This window comes from Rutidosis leptorrhynchoides, chromosome 1 (genome assembly GCF_046630445.1).
Source record: "Rutidosis leptorrhynchoides isolate AG116_Rl617_1_P2 chromosome 1, CSIRO_AGI_Rlap_v1, whole genome shotgun sequence".
Lineage (NCBI taxonomy): Eukaryota > Viridiplantae > Streptophyta > Magnoliopsida > Asterales > Asteraceae > Rutidosis > Rutidosis leptorrhynchoides.
Genome location: NC_092333.1, coordinates 84,665,876 through 84,683,834, shown reverse-complemented (window position 1 = coordinate 84,683,834; position 17,959 = coordinate 84,665,876). Strand labels below are relative to the sequence as shown.

The 17,959-nt window shown below is 33.3% G+C and overlaps 3 protein-coding genes and 1 long non-coding RNA gene across 5 annotated transcripts; 2 read left to right on the top strand and 2 right to left on the bottom strand.

The window, feature by feature from the left end:
• The first annotated feature begins 790 nt into the window (after positions 1 to 790).
• On the top strand, positions 791 to 2,321 carry LOC139862314 (uncharacterized). The gene is made up of 3 exons (XR_011764128.1): positions 791 to 894; positions 1,579 to 1,638; positions 2,080 to 2,321. It is a non-coding gene; the product is annotated as an uncharacterized lncRNA (long non-coding RNA).
• A 1,098-nt stretch (positions 2,322 to 3,419) lies between these two features.
• On the top strand, positions 3,420 to 6,808 carry LOC139862307 (serine/threonine-protein kinase WNK8-like). 2 transcript variants are annotated; one of them, XM_071850886.1, is made up of 7 exons: positions 3,420 to 4,013; positions 4,340 to 4,377; positions 4,526 to 4,753; positions 4,839 to 5,059; positions 5,146 to 5,303; positions 5,428 to 5,818; positions 6,047 to 6,808. In XM_071850886.1, exons 1-7 carry the CDS (start codon positions 3,906 to 3,908, stop codon positions 6,619 to 6,621), a joined length of 1,719 nt encoding a protein of 572 aa, XP_071706987.1. In that variant the 5' UTR covers positions 3,420 to 3,905; the 3' UTR covers positions 6,622 to 6,808. The 2 variants fall into 2 exon arrangements, with proteins under 2 accessions (XP_071706987.1, XP_071706996.1); XM_071850895.1 differs by lacking the exon at positions 4,340 to 4,377.
• A 643-nt stretch (positions 6,809 to 7,451) lies between these two features.
• Positions 7,452 to 9,495, bottom strand: LOC139862298 (protein yippee-like At4g27745). The gene is made up of 3 exons (XM_071850876.1): positions 9,229 to 9,495; positions 8,829 to 8,976; positions 7,452 to 7,851 (listed from the first exon to the last, which is right to left on the bottom strand). Exons 2-3 carry the CDS (start codon positions 8,919 to 8,921, stop codon positions 7,624 to 7,626), a joined length of 321 nt encoding a protein of 106 aa, XP_071706977.1. The 5' UTR covers positions 8,922 to 8,976; positions 9,229 to 9,495; the 3' UTR covers positions 7,452 to 7,623.
• A 662-nt stretch (positions 9,496 to 10,157) lies between these two features.
• On the bottom strand, positions 10,158 to 16,400 carry LOC139862287 (uncharacterized). Its single transcript, XM_071850865.1, has 8 exons — positions 16,141 to 16,400; positions 15,162 to 15,306; positions 14,893 to 15,061; positions 13,985 to 14,255; positions 13,350 to 13,615; positions 12,964 to 13,179; positions 12,769 to 12,871; positions 10,158 to 10,492 (listed from the first exon to the last, which is right to left on the bottom strand). The coding sequence occupies exons 1-8, from the start codon at positions 16,289 to 16,291 to the stop codon at positions 10,446 to 10,448; spliced, it is 1,368 nt and encodes a 455-aa protein (XP_071706966.1). The 5' UTR covers positions 16,292 to 16,400; the 3' UTR covers positions 10,158 to 10,445.
• Positions 16,401 to 17,959: the final 1,559 nt, after the last annotated feature.

Sequence of the window (17,959 nt, the reverse complement as noted above, 5' to 3'; positions counted from 1 at the left end):
GAGATACATTGGTCCTTTTAGAATTCGTCAAGTGTTGAACGATCAAACTGTTGTGTTAGATCTCCCTCCAGAGTTAGCAGGTATTCATGACACGTTTAATATCTGCTATATTCGTAAGTGTAAAGTGGACGATGAAAATCAAATTCTTCCACTCCAAGATCTGAAAGTAGATTCAAGTAAGAAATTGGTGGAAGAACCAGTGAGAATCGTCGACAAAAAAGTGACTAAGTTACGTAAAAAGTAGATTCCCATGGTGCATGTGGAATGGAAGCATAGTTTAGGCACCAATCTGACATGGGAGACCGAGGAGTTGATGACCTCTAAATACCCTCATCTGTTTAACCGTGGCAAGATTTCGAGGACGGAATCTTCTTAAGGGGGGTAGATTTGTGACAACCTAGTTATGGGCCTAGATGAAATAGGTATATTGTGTTATTTTTATTATTATTATTTAAATACGATATTTAAATTATGAGTAATTTATATGATTTAAATATGAGTGAAATAATAGATTATGAGTTGATAATTTATTATGTGACTAAATTAATGTGCTCGTGACGATGGTCACTAGAAAATATTTGTTTGTGTGATTGGATCTCGAAAGGACTGCTTATCAAGGTGCGTTGTGTTTCAGAGAGCATATAAGATAACTACTATGTATTTAATAATAAGAAGATTACCATGTGATGAATTAATTTATTCGGTGGTCCCTGTGATCTTTTGTATTATTCGTTTTATTTCTATCTTATCCCAACTACCCCATTCCTACTTTTGTAACCACACACATATACATAAGAACACACCCTTATTATAAACCCTTATCATAAATTATAATTTGATATTTAATTCTCTAATCCTATCTAAAGTGATGATTGACGAGCTGGACAAAGAAAGGTAAGGTATTAACATGATGTTAACTAAATTTAATTGTGCTTAAATTATATGATTTTTTTTATTAGCCTTTCTATGTTCGTGAAACAAGCATATATCATATGCTTGACTTCAAATTAAGGAAATTGATGTTGTTTTGTTGTTGTGATTTAACGAACTCCAAACAAGATGTATGATATGTCTTTGTGTTAATTTAACTTTCTTAATATTTAGTTTTCATAACTTTTGTTATAAATAGGGTAGTGACCAAATTTTGTGGTTTGATGTATATGCTTAAATTGATTATGATTACAGCATGGTTATGATATAAGTATAATTCGGGTATACTTAATTTGTGTTAAATTTGTATAAATTGTGATTTAAGTTTGAGGGTTCATGTTTGTATAAATTGGAGATTTTGGAACTTTGATCCTAAATCTTGTGTATAAGTATTGGGGGATGATTCTCACACACACTTTTTTGATCCTCACACACCAATTGAGTATTATTAGAAGAGTAAAAGTTAAAATAGGTGTGTGAGGATCAAAAAAGTGTGTATGAGAATCATCCCCCATAAGTATTAGATCTTAGTGATTTTTAGTAAGGAATATGTGTATATATGTTTTGTGAATATTTTCTGTTAAATGTGAAGCGCGATTCAACACTTGAACACTATACTAACTTGAGATATTTTGTGATGATTCTCAGGTGATAGACGAAAAGGTGAAGACTCAGTGATATAAGACAACTGAGTGCTTGTGCTTCAAGGTGAGTGGGATTATCTTTATGGATGTGATTATATATTGACAAGTATAATGATCCGTGCCATGCTTATAATTAGACTGTATAATGAGTCTGCGACCAATATTGTGACTATATGTGATTATGTACGAACCAGTGAACGTCGAGATGTTTTGTGCGACGTAAATGCTATTTACCTTGTGTATTTAGGGTGATAGTATTGGGTCCAAGTGTTACTGATTAGTGGTATAATGTGAATGACGAGTGCGTCACGTCTGGAAGACTATACCAGTGATTCAGTAGTGTGGACTATCGGTATATTCAAGCTTGATCAGCTATGGGTTGCCGGTCCTCTTGTGTATGACTTTAAGTGATTAGTGACCAGTGCCTTTAAGCTGTGCTTGATGCTTATAGTGATGTCCACCTAGATATTGTCATTCACTTAGCGTTATGCTAATTCTCCCACAGTATTTTGCTCTGCAGATATAGGTTAGCAGCTTTTGGTGGGTTTTGCAAGGCAAGTGAAGATGTTTGACACAGTGTGTAACTCTGATGTTTTGTAATAATCTATATGGTCAACTGGTTTGTATTAATAATGTAACACCTGTGATTTCGTGTAATCATATTACTATGTAGTAATATATGATGTGTAAACTTTAAAGTCTTCCGCTGTGAGTTTTCAAAAAAAAAAAAAAATGTTTATGTAAAAAGTACGGTGTTACAATAATCAGCCTTTTCATTCTTTCATCTCGTAGTTGGGTTTATAGATTTGAAATGTAGATCCAAATATGTTTCTTTATGTCGTCAATTTTTTTTCTTTTCGACCTTTTCTTTCCGGTGAATTCGCTTCTTTCCGGCAAGTCAGAGGTGATGGATGCAACACCGACATTGTTCGCTACTTTATTGTTCCATCGAGTCTTATATTTTACAACAGTCGTCATCATCTTCAACATGAGCACGAAATTTGTGAGGCTTTTCCCTACAATTTGGGTTTTAATTTTGGAGGTAAGTACTTGCATCACTATATAAATTGGGCATTCATCAATTAAAGAAAATGAAAGAAAGTAATGACAAGTAATAGTAGGTGGATTTGCATAAATTTTAATATTTTAACACAGTTGAGGCTATTAGAAAGATAGTATTTTTTGTTTTAATTTGGTTGTTTAATTTTGATTTATTTTGAGGTTGTTAGAATAAATAGTTGTTGAAAAAATTTTAACAGGGAGAAAGGAGGTGAAGGCGCAGATAAATTGGATGAGAAAGACTTAGAAATGACAGATTTGCTCTCTTGTGTCAAGCACGCGATTGAATTTAACAGAACATTAGTGACATGGACCACCAACGTAATTTTTGCAAACCACAATGACTAATCTCGTAAAGTACAGGGACAACACACGTAATCTAGCGTAAACCAAATAGATCATCCACGTAATTTTTCTATTAATAGCTAGATATTTTATTAGTTGTATTTGATTATGAGTTCTGTTTTCGGTTAATAGTGAAGTCAAGAAAAGATAAAGCGGACAGTCGAATTAAAATTTAAAAACTGAAACTGAAACCAAAATTGTAACCAAACTAAAGTTAGGTTTTATTTTTCAGTATTTATTCGGTTTAATATTTAAGCTAATCGGTTTGAAACCAAATATAAATAGATATACGTCTGTCTATGTATTAGATTACACATGCAATATGTCCAATACTACAGGGACGTCTTTTGTAAATTTTCAATTCACTGATTCACATATTCCTATTCCTATAAATAATGACGCAAGTTTAATTATTTATGTTCATAAACACTCCAATTATCTGCCATTTTTATCGCTACAATTTGGGATTAGGGTTTGTATTATCCCTCGTCGCTTAAATTTCAATTCACCAAAAAATCATTCAATACGAAACCCCAACTTTCAGCCGATCGCAAATTTCGTCTGTCAATCTCCGAATTCACGTGCTAATTCGGAGAATTAGGGTTTTATAAATCTATCAATCGTATCCCACAGTTGACACGCATGATTAGGGATCTAAAGAATTCGCGGTATGGATAGTTTTTTTGGGGAAGAAGTACGAATCGTTTTAACAATTTCGATTCTTTCGAAGAATTCACACACATTATTACCGATGATATTTGCTGAAAATTACTTTAGAATTCGATCGTCAATGGATTCATTTTCCGTTGCTACTGAAGCGTTTTCTGAACATTGTCAACTCTAGGGTTTTGTTTCGATCAATTTGATCGATCATCAGCTGTTATCTTCTACGTTTTCTGTGATTTTTGTGAATTGTTGGTGGTAATAATGGGTTCAAAAGAAGCTGATTTGTTTGCGAAATTAAAATTGATTGCGAAACCGGATGTTGAAGATTCTGATGTTGCTGAACGGTGCCCGAAAAATCGTTACATTAGGGTAAAGATCATATTTTTAATGCTTATAGTTATTATAATAATACTACGTAGATATATTGTTGAATTATATTGAATTGAATCGAGTTTTGTGAATATGAGAAGTATATGTGTTATAATTGGGGAGTGATTGGTACACCACCTATTTTTAGGTGTACACCACTAAACGTGCTTTATAGATTAGCACAGTACAACGCTTTAAAGCATGTTTAAGCATGTTTAGTGGTGTATGGTTAAAAAGTGGCAGTGTACGAATTTTCACCCGTTATAATTATGAAGTTTTAGCTGAACAATTACCAGTTTCATAGTTTGTGTGTTTTATTTCTTCAGTATAATGAAATGCTGGGGAGAGGCGCATTCAAGTCTGTGTATGATTTCTAGACTTTTTTGCTCTTATTTATTTTTTGTATAAGTTTGTGTATGTGTATATTGCAGAAGTGAGTATGTTTTGCGTATGTAGGAGTACGTATTCTTTGTATTTTGGTGATGATTTGTTTTTGTTGTTGGTATGTATAGATATAAGGGGTTTGATGAAGTTGAAGGGATTGAGGTTGCTTGGAACCAAGTGATGTTAGATGATGCAATGCAATCTTCCGAACATTTGGAGAGGGTTTATTCGGAGGTTCACTTACTGAAAACTTTGAGACATGATAACATAATCAAGTCGTATGTTTCTTGGGTAGACGATAAGAAGGAAACACTTAACATGATTACTGAGTTATTCACTTCGGGAAGTTTGAGGCAGTAAGTGATATTCCTCTTGTTTGTACTCTTTCTAGTTTAAATTTCATATGAATATGTAATAAAGTATGCTTCTTTTTGCATTTAGATACCGAAAGAAGCATAAGAGTGTTGATTTGAAGGCTATCAAGAATTGGGCTAGACAGATCCTTCGAGGCTTGGCTTATCTCCATAGTCACGAGCCACCTATTATTCATAGGGATTTAAAATGTGACAACATATTTGTAAATGGAAACCATGGAGAAGTCAAAATCGGAGATCTTGGATTGGCAACTTTGATGTTACGTCCCACTGCCAAAAGTTTGATTGGTAAGTTATTTGGATTCATTTGAAAGTGTGACAACTTTGATTAATTAGATGTTGGAAATAAGTTGTGGTTGGTTTATTGGATGCAGGAACCCCTGAATTTATGGCTCCAGAACTATATGAAGAGGAATATAATGAGCTTGTTGACATCTATTCATTCGGAATGTGCATATTGGAGTTGATTACTTGTGAATATCCATACAGTGAATGTAGAAATCAAGCACAAATATATCGGAAGGTTACTTCGGTAAGTTCTCCTACCATTGTATCTGATTATTAGAATTCATTATCACATAACAAATATTAGACAAGAATCTTGAAAACATTTTCCCAAAATGTGGATTTGTAATCTTGTTAGTCGTGTGTTCCAGGGTATCAAGCCAGCTAGTCTATCAAAAGTTAAGGATTCACAAGTCAAGGAGTTCATAGAGAAGTGTTTGGTTCCAGTGTCTCAAAGGTTGTCTGCAAAAGAGCTCTTGAAAGATCCATTTCTTTCCTCAGAAAATATAAAGGAGCGTGTACATGATCCGGTCAAAGTTGACTTTATAAACCCGCCAAAGCCAATTTCGTGTCCCATGGACATTGACCATACTGGCGATAAGGTGTCATCTGGTAGCTCGTGCATAAAGAGTAACACAAGCAGCCCCCGGTCTACATTACTTGAACTTAATCGTGTTACTGAGAGAAACCGTATCCGACTGAGGGGCGAGAAAAATGAAGAGAACTCTCTCATGTTAACCTTGAAAATAGCTTATGCTAATGGTAAGTCCATATCTAAACTTTAAGGCCCGTTTGTTTATCTCTTTAAGTCTCTTAATTATACGGTGTTGAACTTTGTTTCTGAACTCCGAATGACATATGATGATGTTGAATGATTCAACATTCAATGCTGAAACATTCAGAGTTGAAACACTCTCTTAACCAAAACCAAAATAACTGTATGTCCCATTTTGTTTACTGTGATTGAATTCTATTGGTTTGTGTTAACAGATGTGAAGAATATCGACTTCTTATTCTATCTAGACTCTGATACTGCACATACAATAGCACAAGAAATGGTTGAACAGCTTGAGCTAGTATATGAAGACGTTGCTGTCATATCTGAGCTCATCGATGACCTCATCATCAAGTTTGTCCCCACTTGGAAACTCTCAATCAAGAAATCTAGTTCTAGTGGTGGAATAAGTTCACCGGAAGGTTCTATGATCATTCAAAACGGTCAAACTGGTCAAACTGCACTTGCATCTACAAATGTTCATGAACCGGAAAATCATGGTTGTCAAGGTTCAGAAAATTCCTTATCGTTTACATATTCGAGTGATTGGATAAAGAGCCCGGGTGTATCTTCCAATGATTCTTATAACAATAACAATAATAATATGGCCAGTGATATGGTCTTTAATGATAATGGCGAAAAGGATGTGTGTGAAGATTTGAAACAAGAGCTAGATCGAATTGATGCTCAGTATAATCAAATGTACAGTGAACTTCAAAAATATAGAGAAGCAGCTATCGAAGATGCAAAGAGAAGATGGGAGTTGAAGAAGAAGCTTCCAGAGTTTTAATTTGGTGTAAAAACCAGTTGCCGAGATTTGCGTTAATGTTTTTCTGCTAACATTTTGTTTTGCCAGTCGGGAGTTTGTTGATGACTTGGCTTTTTTGTTTTGTTTTGTTTCAAAATTTTAGTTTGAATTTTCATGGTTGTGTATTAAGAATTGTGAATGCAGAGTTATTATTGATGATTGATTTAAATTTGAAGTTGCAGTTGTTGAACTTAAAACTTTGTGTATGCAGAGTTATTATTGATGATTAATTTTCAATTTTTCTTTTGAATTTCATGGTTGTGTATTAAGAATTGGGAGATTTTAGATAGCAAGTTAAACAAGGTTGAATCTTTTCATGTAGTTTTGTTTAGGTTGGGAATTGTTTCCTTTTTTGGTTCGTAATCTCATTTTGGGGTTGGTTTTGCTTAAATGTAACTGAGGGTCGGTATAGATAGTTACATTGTTTAACCGTTTTTTTAAGTACGAGCCTCATCTGGTCATTTCTTGTATCATTTGGTTGAAATGTTTTCTTTTCGAAAAGTTTTCGTTTTTATATAAGTTCCCGTTATTTTTGCAAAATAATAATAAAATAAAATAAAAAAATCGATCTTTGTGTATGCACTAAATTTATCTGTGCCTACCAAAGAGAAATGGGTAGAAATAGAGGGGTCTATTTCAACCCATTTGTTTATTTATAAATGTATCTGGTTTGTCTAGAGGCAATTATCTTGTAATCAAATAAACAGCACCATGAAAGCTCATCAGTTGCATTACTTCACATATATACATAATCACAAACACAAATTCTTTAAAAATTATTTACACAAATTTGATTTACAAGAAACCCGAAAAACCAACAAAGACTGTTCATAACGTTCCATTATCTTGAATACAGGCTTACATGGGACAGAACAAATCGACAATGAATAGAGAACTTTATCAACATGAAATTATTGAACAGAAGGTAACATACATTCATAGGACATTTATGAAAACGAAATCTATATACGACTGTTTATTGTGCTACCAATTTTCTTTGACAATCTTTGACTTTTCAAGAATGAATTTGCCTTCTTTGTACTTTTGCGTTTCTTCGTAAGCGCGTTCATATTTCCATCCCAAAACCTCACGGCAGTCGGAACAGTAGACATCAGCAACCGTGTGCAGACCAGTCATAAGGTTCCTGTCTTCTTTGGGTCCCATTGAAACGTTCATCGCGTGAGAGAACAAAAAAGCTCTACCATGTCTCCCCTGATATCAATTTCAAATGCAAAATTAAGTCCCATAATTCAAGAGTTAAAGGAAAAAAGACAAGAATAGCATCCTATCGACAAACTTGGAACATTGCAAAAGAACTAACCATAGATTCATATCAAGCATCATGTATTTACTAAGAACCTATATACCACTTGTTATGTTATCTCATGGTTGTTTGTTTTTCTTCAAACATATAGCCACAAACAGATCATGATCAAATATACATTCTCAAATCTCAACTAAAACGTTTGTTTAAGGACGTGTTATTGATTAATTAACCATTAATAGATAACTCTGGTTGTTATAAAAATGAAAAGAAAAAAAAGGAAGGCTATTATAAGTGTTTGGATTTGCTTCTACTGTTTCATAGTTAGGATAATAAGATGTGTCAGAGTTAGCAAAATTATATTATCGACTTAAAAAAGTCTACTTATTGAAGTGTAAACTAACTCTAATTCTGTTTTACTCTTACATAGTCAGTTTTGATGCAGGGGTATGAAAGTGATTAATTATACAAGGATTGCAGCAACTGCAACAGCAAATTGCAATTAAAAGCAATTGCTTACTTCAAATTACAAAACCCCTTAGAGAGACAATTTCAAAGTTATAACTTAGCCCTATCGACATATAAAGAAGGTGCCATATGATCCGTATATAATGATCATATATAATAAAACAGAACTTCAAAACAACTCATTTGTTGCTTAACAAATTACCTCCTTTTCATCTTCATTTACTTGTTTCCAGTATCTATTTCAGTAACACATGCATATACATATACAAACACATAAATCACACATTTCCATAAATTTAATAGTCACAATCAAAGATTCGTAACAAAGAACTACAAAAAACCACAATTAAAACAAATTATTATACTTCAAAAATTTCATCATTTTACTTAATTAGAAGTTAAGTCTGAGAATCATGATTCTGTGACAAAAGTACAAAACAAAATTAAATTTTCTCACCTGAAAAGCTTTAGAAATGACATCATCATGAAGAGCAACATGAGTTCTACAATTACAGCAACTATACAACCTTGGACCAACCATATCAGCCATTGATGATCAAACACCCAAAAAAATCAGTAAACTGTCCTCTTTGTTACAATCAAATCTGTTTCAAAATCATTTAAAAAAATACCCAAATTAGATGATCACACAAAGTCTTTTTCTCCATATTATCCCATCAACAAGAAATCTTGATACGTAACTTGTACGCAGTTCTTTGACTAAAGTTTAGTTTTTTATAATACAAAAAGATGATATATGAAATGGGTAATTAGTAAATATATAGTAATTTATATAATCAAGCTTAAAAGAAACCATCAATCAATCAATATCGATGTCAAGATTAAAGAAAGCGTACCCAGTAACCGAAAGAAGTAGAAAGTGAAGAACATGAGGATCTACAGTGTGAATTTAATTAATTATTTGAGAGTATATGTGTATCGTATGTATGATGACTTTTAGTTTGATTAATGGTGATCTACACGGAAACTATTAACTTCGTGACGTGGGTATGCTAAATTTCAGAATTATGATTATATGTTTATGAAATAAACAATAGAAAATAAAGAAAGAAATAAGAGACGGTAGGGTTTTTTATTTTTGGACTTTGATGAGTTGTGTTTCGGATTTAGTTGTGTTCTAAATTCCAGTCATTTTTATTTTTATTTTAGTCTGCCGACTCCTTTTGAATTATCTATTTGTCTTCCTAAAAAAATTCATATTTGGTTTAATTATTATTTAGGTTTCTTGGAAGTTGGAAGTTGTTGGTAGGTTTAGCATGTTAACAAAATTAATTGTTCATCAGTTTGTGAAGTGCTAAGTGTGAATTAAAATTTTTTACTTAATATATTATGTTATATATGGTTTAGTTAGAGTTTCATTGATTCTATATAGAGTTTTTCATTAATCAATTAAAATATGTTCAGCTAAAATTTGAACAAGTGAACACGAATAAGCCGTGATCTTGTTCGTGTTCATTCAAAAGTTAACCCCAAGTTCCGGTTCGAGAGACATTCTATAGCCAGTTTTAATCTTGACGAATTACTCCATATTAAGTCAAGTTTATCTCGACGAATTATATTACGTAGTACTTTCAAACCACTAGTTTAGTATTCTTTTGAGCATAAAGAGTTTAGTTGTACTTTGTTTAAGAGGTACAAATAGCACCCTGCATAAAGATTAACATAATGAATATTATCTAAATAAACACTAGTTGTAAAGTATGGTACTAGTAAGGCAGATCAAACAAGGGGAATGTAAAAATAATGAAAGTGATGGTGTACTACTAAACTACTAAATGTTTGCTTCTTAATAAACATCTTTGAATGTTGATAAATACAAAATAACAGCATTACAAAATGTAGAAAACATCTTAGGTTAGAATCAAGCATTGTTAATGTTTAATTCAACTACGAAAATTGTATGATACACTCTATCATATGCCTTATTCTTAACGAACTTTTAATTCTGTCTTCGTGTTCTGCATTACTAACCATATATTGCACAATGCCACACACCTGTAAATAAAAATAATTTGCTGACTTCCACCATTTCTTCATAAATCTCGATATGTTTCTAAATATTTAGTGGTTCGGCCTCCAATTCTCTCACTTTGTCTTGCCCTGAAACCAAACATACAAGATTGATTAAGTACCAAGAAAACTGAGTTTTTATTATGAATCAAAAGCAAACTGTATAAAAGAATACAATGTGCTATTGCCTTTATGAATGCTACTCTCTTAGTAATCTCAACAGATGTAATGATGACACGAGGTCAAGAAAGAAGGAAAACGAGGCTTCCACTTCGTTTACTTTTAAGCTTAAAAGATAACATTGATGATTTGGATTACGGAGACGCAATTTAAAACTTGTTTATAGGTTCTCATGATGGAAGAGACGGCAGTTCAAGCGCAAACGGGAAACGAAATATGTCTGTGGAGGCTTTCGCGGCATTTGATGAAATGATGACACGATTGGCCGAGGAGAGCGAACCAGGTGATGGATCCGCAAATGTGTTATCTTTAAAAGAGAAGGTTAAAGGAGAGCGAATCGGTTTGGGAAGAACACTTTAAAAGAGAAGGTTAATGGTAAGTTAAAAAGGGCCGGACCCAGAGGTTGATAGGTTGGGTTTGTCTTGTGTTTTTTCATTCTCTTTTTTTTTCTTTCCATTTGTTGATTTCACTTTGTTCGTTTGATTTGGTTCATGTTATTACCGTGTTGTATTCGGTTTAGTATTAGTTAGTTTCTTTTAAGGTTTTTCGGGTTATTGGTGGAGGCTCGTTTATAGATAGTTTTTGTTTAGATGGGTGCTCTCTAGGTGCGAGCTTTCCCGTTCTTTTGTATTCTCTGTTGAGGGCGTTTTTCTTTGGAAAAAGACCTCGTTTCCATATGAGTTTTAATTATTTTTCTCCAAAAAAAGAAAGTGACATAATAGGGGTGCGAACATCAAATCTAATCTTCTTACCTGCAGATGTTACTCTAGCCCCACTGGTTTATTCATTAATATTTGTCTTTTATTAGCGGCTTCACCGTCTTTTGTTAACACAGTAACGAACCCTTCAACTGTGTCCAATCTTTTCTTAGGAACTACAGTGTACAAGTGTCTTCTTAGACCGGCTAACATACCAGCATCAACAATAGCAACTACCGACTTGAACTTTCTAGTTTTACTTCCAAAGGCATGTGCAAAATAAGCGTGAATTCTCATCATCAGGCAAGAATGAAATTAACCTTCGATCAGTGATGGTCCCCGGTTTTTCTAATAGGCATACGACCAACATTAATGAGAATAATTCTTTATTCTTCAATGGCTATTCAAGATAGAAACCCTTATGAAAAGAATTGAGTGTCAACGCTAATCTCCATGACTTACATCATGAAACAAGGGAGATAGAGTTGACACTAAAATCCTATCATAAGTGTTTTCATTTCGGATAGCTTTTGAAAAGTTATGAATTGTTCTCATTAATGTTTGTCGTACGCCTATCAGAAAAACTGAGGAAAATCAGTGATCAAAAGTTGACTTTACTTCGGTGCGTGATGATGAGAACTCACAGGCTTTGCTTGCACATGCCATTCGAAGTCAAACGAAGAAGTTTAAGTCGGTAGTTGATTATGCAGATGCTGGTATGTTAGTCGGTTTAAGAAGACCCTGGTACATTGTAGTTCGCAAAAAAACATGACACATTTGAAAAGTTCGTTATTGTGTTAGCAAAAGACGATGAAACGCCCAATAAAAGTCAAAGATTAATGAATAAACCCGTAGTTGAGTGGGGCTGGAGTAACATCATCAATATTAGTCGTATTAGCAGCTGCTTCTGCATGTAAGAAGATTGATTTGTTGTTTGTGATATTATTGCACAACGTACGTTTCTGCAACTTCAATGCATCATACTTACTAGAGTGTGAATGACATGTAATCGCTTAATCATTGTTGTAAAATACCCATATTACTTACTGCCGATTAATCCCGGCCGATCAAATTTTACAAAATCCGTCTAATTAAGGTCGGTTAATGGAATCAAAATCGGATTTGTTGGTCAAAGTCAAATTGAGTCGGTCAAATCAGTTAAAGTCAAAACTGGTCAACATTTAATATGAATATAATATAGACTAGAATTTCAGAGTTTGAACCAATGAACGATTATCTTTGTGTTTATGTTTATGGGTTTTTTTATATTTACACATTACATGTTGAAGTTTATTATTAGTATGTATATGTAATATGTATAAAAAGTTCAAACCGATTAATCCCCGATGTTGATTACTCCCTCCAAAGTCCTGACCAAGTACTCCCCAAGTACTCCCCAAGTAGCGAGTAGAGGTAAATGGAGGATTGAATATTTTAGCATTTTGCAACGCATAAAAGGTATAATCCAAAAGAAATTATAAAACATACTTGATCTTTCAGCAACACCCAAGAGACGCCTTTGCAACAAAGATGCAATGAAGAGGAAACCAGAGCACATTCCAAACATAACAGTAATTGGGAATGCATCAACCTTCAAAAGAATGTAAAAAAATAAATAAAAAGACAATTAACAGATGTCAAGCATACGTGTGTGAATTCATATATAAGACGTAGAATACTTACATTGTAAAGAACAATGCATACGAAAATGTTGAGGGGAATACGGAAAAAGTTCATAATTGTACTTCTAGCTTCCTCGGGAATGTATTGGGACCTCATTTTCATTATCGATGGCCAAAATAAACCGACACATGCTTCAAATACGCAAAATCCAATCAACTGAACACACCCTGCAAATTTTATACTTCCACCCTTTTCTCCAGAAGGCGCCACCAAAAACTGTTTAAAAAAAAAAAAAACTATGTTAAACGTGACCCACAGTGTATTTTATTCAAAATATTTAAATTAATTAATTAACATAGTATAAAGATAGTTACTTGATTATATTCAAAGCATTAACTTTTATATATATATAAAATAAAATGAGGGTAATAATACAAAATACATACACTTGTAATGACGGGAAGCAAGAGAGAACCAGAAGAGATGACGAAAACGAGTTGCATGTAGCTTTCGACTTTAATTGATGAACGGGCCAAAAGCCGAGAAGCTAAAGAACTACCCAACATGGACGATAACATGAAAATAGAAAAAATGAAACCGTGTGGAATGTCCTCTCCATTAGGGCTCAAAGCTGGGGTCCACAAAAACACAAAAGTGTACATTGACCCTTCGAATAGGGACTGAATAGCACCCAATAATGCTATCTTTTCATCTGATTTCACAACAAAAAAACAAGACGAACGTTAGATTAAAATCTAAGATAAAAAGTGTGACTCATTAGTTAAGAATGGGTCGATTCGGCTTGTGTTAAATCTTTTATGGGTTGATTCAGGCTGTGTTCAATCTTGTATGGGTTGAAAAGGTTAAAATTGCCCAAAAGTCTACCTTACAAGGGTTAAAAACTTCCTAAATCCTTTTATATGAATCAGATCTGTTTTGAATAATCTGTAACTGCTAACTTATTTTTTCAATATACAGATATTATACACAGCACCGAAAAAAAAGTACCTATTTTGACCCATACACATTACCCATTTCACCACCTCTCGACACAAAAATTAGGACAAAGATAGAAAAAGACCAGATGCAATTGCAACAGCAGCTCCTTTGAATTGGGTCAAAAGATCCTTGCTTTCTGACGGGTCACCATAGTTTTCGGTCCAAGATGATAAGATAACAGCCATGCCAATTGCAAGGAAAATGGAAGCTGCATCAAAAGGGGCAACGGGTCCCAAAGCTAACGAACCAACTAACAGATTCCCAAATAAACCAGCCAATATGGCCACGAGCCCGTTTCCGAAAAATACTGCCTTGGAGAATGTTATTGATAGCCATTGTTGCTCAAAACCTCTCTATAATATAACAAAAGAAAATAAGTTAGCAACCGACTAAAAAAAACTATCTTCGAAAAGTAAACTTATCTAATTTTCATTATTCAATATCACATAATCACTTTCAACCACTGTTGCAAAACACCCCGTCTCGAGCCGTTGCGACGCCTGTTGCGACGGTTTGGTGACTAGCGCGTCCCGTCTCGAAGAAAACCGTCTAATATGACAGACAACGGTCAAAATTCGAGACAAAGTTGAAAAAAATCAGGTCAAAGTCTCCCAAAATTCGAAAAAGCCAGAAAGTCGGTAAAATAGGTCAAATTTGTCGTATTTTAGTTTGAATTTTCTGTATTATATTAACGGTGATAGCGATTATGGGTACAAATTAGTCAATTAAAGTTTTTGGCTTTAAAATATGTACACATATACATTTATATACTTATATATTAAAAGTCAACGTTGGTCAACGTTCGTCTCAACCCCCGTCTCGAACGTCTCGACCTTTTTAGGACCCGACCGTCTCGACCCCGTCTCACGTCTATTGCAACCTTGTTTCAACACACAAAAAGACCATCTTTTACAACTCAACTAATTACAACTAACACCCGAATCTAATGTTACGTAATCTCTTTTAACGTTTCAAGAAATTTAATCTCACCTTGTTGTGTTCAGCAACGAGCCATGATTCGAATGACGAAAAAAGGAGAGAAGTAGCAATCCCGCCCAATATACGGCCCACCATCAAAACTCGATACTGAGGTGAACGCTTGGTGATACAACTCAAAATGTAAGTTATGCAGTAAGTAACCGAAGCTCTTTTTCGACCACTGAAATAATCACAAGTTTTTTTTTTTACATTCAATTGACAACAGTAAGTATATAAACTTCATACAATTTACTGAAAATGGATAAAGGGAGATAGATTACTGTTTATCAGCTAAGGATCCAACAATTGTTCCAAACAGCATCGAAGATCCAAAACCAGCAATAAATAGCTGCCCGATATCTCCCTTACCGAAACCGTACGTGGTGTAAAGGTAGTACACGTATGGCCCCTGCAACCAATCACCAGCTACAACCACCATGAAATGTGCTCAGCAAACAAAGACTAAAACTCTAAATGATGTATTCACACATGTATAACAGATGAAATTAAATTGGTCTGTTACAAAAAGGCAAACTGCACTAAAAATGCAATGTTTAGGTACAATTCACTTTTTACCGATATACCAAAGTACTTCTTTTATGAACATTTGATGCATAAGACATCATTTTTGAACAGAATGTGCAATCTGTAACCATTTGATACAACTTACTTTTCATTTATTTTAAATATGTGATGCAAAAAATTCATCATTTATAACTTGTTTAGTAAAAGTATCTAGTACGATCCATTCAAAAAATAGGTGTGTTGCGTATATAGGTAGAAAAAATATATATAAATTTGCATCTGTTGTGAATACTATAGCTACATGATTATATAATTTTCTTCCAGACAAGCTTAATATTATCAACCAAAAAAGAGCAATAATAAGCAAGTTTTATTAAAGAAGGTCGAACTTATGTCAACAATTATAGCACAATACATTCATTTAAGTAACAATTGAGTTTGAAGGATCAACAATTCACCCATACTAGATAACCCAATGCCCCATCATGGATCAATTAATACATTCAACCGTCTTACTTAATTGAATACAAGATTTTAAAGATTAGCAACCTAGATCCACAAAGATTGAAACTTTATAAACATTAAACCCAAATCTTGACTAACTCAGATCTAACATCCTCAAAAACACCAAATCACATATGGGTAACTCAAATCAAGAACATTTAATACCAAACATACACACAAAAACAACAATGTGAAAGGTATACTATATAATGATGATAATAAGAAATATACCCATCATGAGAGAGTAAACAAGGAGGTAATTGTTCTTGAACGAATTGAAAGCAGAAGAAGTATTGATTCTATCTTTACTGTTCTTACTAAGCTCCATTGTTGCAACAACAACAGCTAAACCCCCAAACACTATCAAGTAAAAAAGCTCCATTTTTTAATCTTGATTTTGATCTAGATCTGTTTAATAAGAATGTGTGTGTGAACGGAAAAAAAAAGAAGACCACGAAGTAGTGGGGATCTTGTAAAAACTTCTGTGATTATACGATGAAAGCAAATTCAAGATTTTAGATGTGTGTATATATAATAACGGGTAACGGTATCTATAGTCTGTGGGTCTCCAACAATTGTAGCCAAAGGGTGTCGGTGAGGTGTATGTTTTTTTAATTGTTTTTGTATTTTTGTTGATGATGATGATTGAAAAACAAAGATTAACGCGTATTTTTGAAGATTAAACAATTGAATATAGTATTTTACTAGTGAATTTTTTTTTTTTGAAAGGCAAGTAGAATTGAAATAAAAACCAACCGAAGAACAGAAGAATGAGAAGGACCAACAAAAGAAAGGCCCAACTCAAAAAAAAACAAAAACGCAAGAGCTAATTTGCAAAGATTGCAAAAAACCAATACACGAATCTAAGTCATACTAAGATAAACACTAGGATTATTCAACCAAGTCAACCAATCGAAATTTTTTCCTTTTGTTCTTCTCGAAATCCATTCGAAGGATTTAATTTGAATTTCATTTAGAGCCACCGGAGCGGTCCAACTTTTACCGCGGAAGACCATATTGTTCCGATTTTTCCAAATAAAATATGCACAAACCCATTCAATTGCTTGCCAAATTTGTTTCCCAAACTCGGAAGCCATACTCGATAAGTTTCCACGAAGAATTTCCCCAACGCTTAGGTTTGAAAATTGCCCCAAGTTCCACCATCCATATACACGATTCCAAAGCTCCATTGAGTGTTTGCAGAAAATCAGAGAGTGATCAACGGATTCTAAGTCATCATCGCATAGTGGACAACGCACGGTATGTAAATCGACGCCTCTTTTATCAAGTTCACACCTCACCGGTAATCGCCTTTTGAGCGCACGCCAAACAAAGATTTCCAACTTTCTAGGAACTAGTTTATTTCGCAATGTCTCCATGTTCCCAATATGGTTCGCTTGATACTGATCAACTTTGAGCAAACTTTGTTGTTATTATTTACTTTTAATATAATAATTATAATTATAATTATTATATTATTAATATTCAAATATGGATTCTTTTTACGAAATTTATTACGTTACATATGTATGCGAAAATACATGTCTCCATATATTTGTAAAAGCAACGATAAGTTATGGTTCGCAATGTCTCCATTTTACTAGTGAATTTACCCTTTAAATCACGGGTTTGTTTAAACGAAACAATTTAATAACATATTTTAGTTATTAAGTGAATGTAAATACTAAAGTCATTTATTTCAATGACTCGTTTGACTAAGAAACTTATCGTTGCTTTTACAAATATATGGAGACATGTATTTTCGCATACATATGTAACGTAATAAATTTCGTAAAAAGAATCCATATTTGAATATTAATAATATAATAATTATAATTATAATTATTATATTAAAAGTAAATAATAACAACAAAGTTTGCTCAAAGTTGAGTATTTATATTTTTAATAATAATAAAATTATTAGTAATAATAAATGTCTTTTAATTTTTTTTTTAGAAAATTAAAATACAATTTTTATATAAAAGTTGTACAATATGCTTTAAAATTTGGGTGTTCTGTAGAAGATTTTACAATTTAGGAGAGATTAGTA

Coding starts and splice junctions, on each gene's coding strand:
- LOC139862298 (XM_071850876.1), bottom strand. CDS start 8,921: ATGGCTGATATGGTTGGTCCAAGGTTGTATAGTTGCTGTAATTGTAGA. Junction 7,852..8,828: donor TCATTTCTAAAGCTTTTCAG/GTGAGAAAATTT, acceptor AATTGATATCAG/GGGAGACATGGTAGAGCTTT.
- LOC139862307 (XM_071850886.1), top strand. CDS start 3,906: ATGGGTTCAAAAGAAGCTGATTTGTTTGCGAAATTAAAATTGATTGCG. Junction 4,378..4,525: donor AGAGGCGCATTCAAGTCTGT/GTATGATTTCTA, acceptor TGGTATGTATAG/ATATAAGGGGTTTGATGAAG. Junction 5,304..5,427: donor TATATCGGAAGGTTACTTCG/GTAAGTTCTCCT, acceptor CGTGTGTTCCAG/GGTATCAAGCCAGCTAGTCT.
- LOC139862287 (XM_071850865.1), bottom strand. CDS start 16,291: ATGGAGCTTTTTTACTTGATAGTGTTTGGGGGTTTAGCTGTTGTTGTT. Junction 15,062..15,161: donor GGATCCTTAGCTGATAAACA/GTAATCTATCTC, acceptor TGATTATTTCAG/TGGTCGAAAAAGAGCTTCGG. Junction 14,256..14,892: donor TCGTTGCTGAACACAACAAG/GTGAGATTAAAT, acceptor GTTATATTATAG/AGAGGTTTTGAGCAACAATG.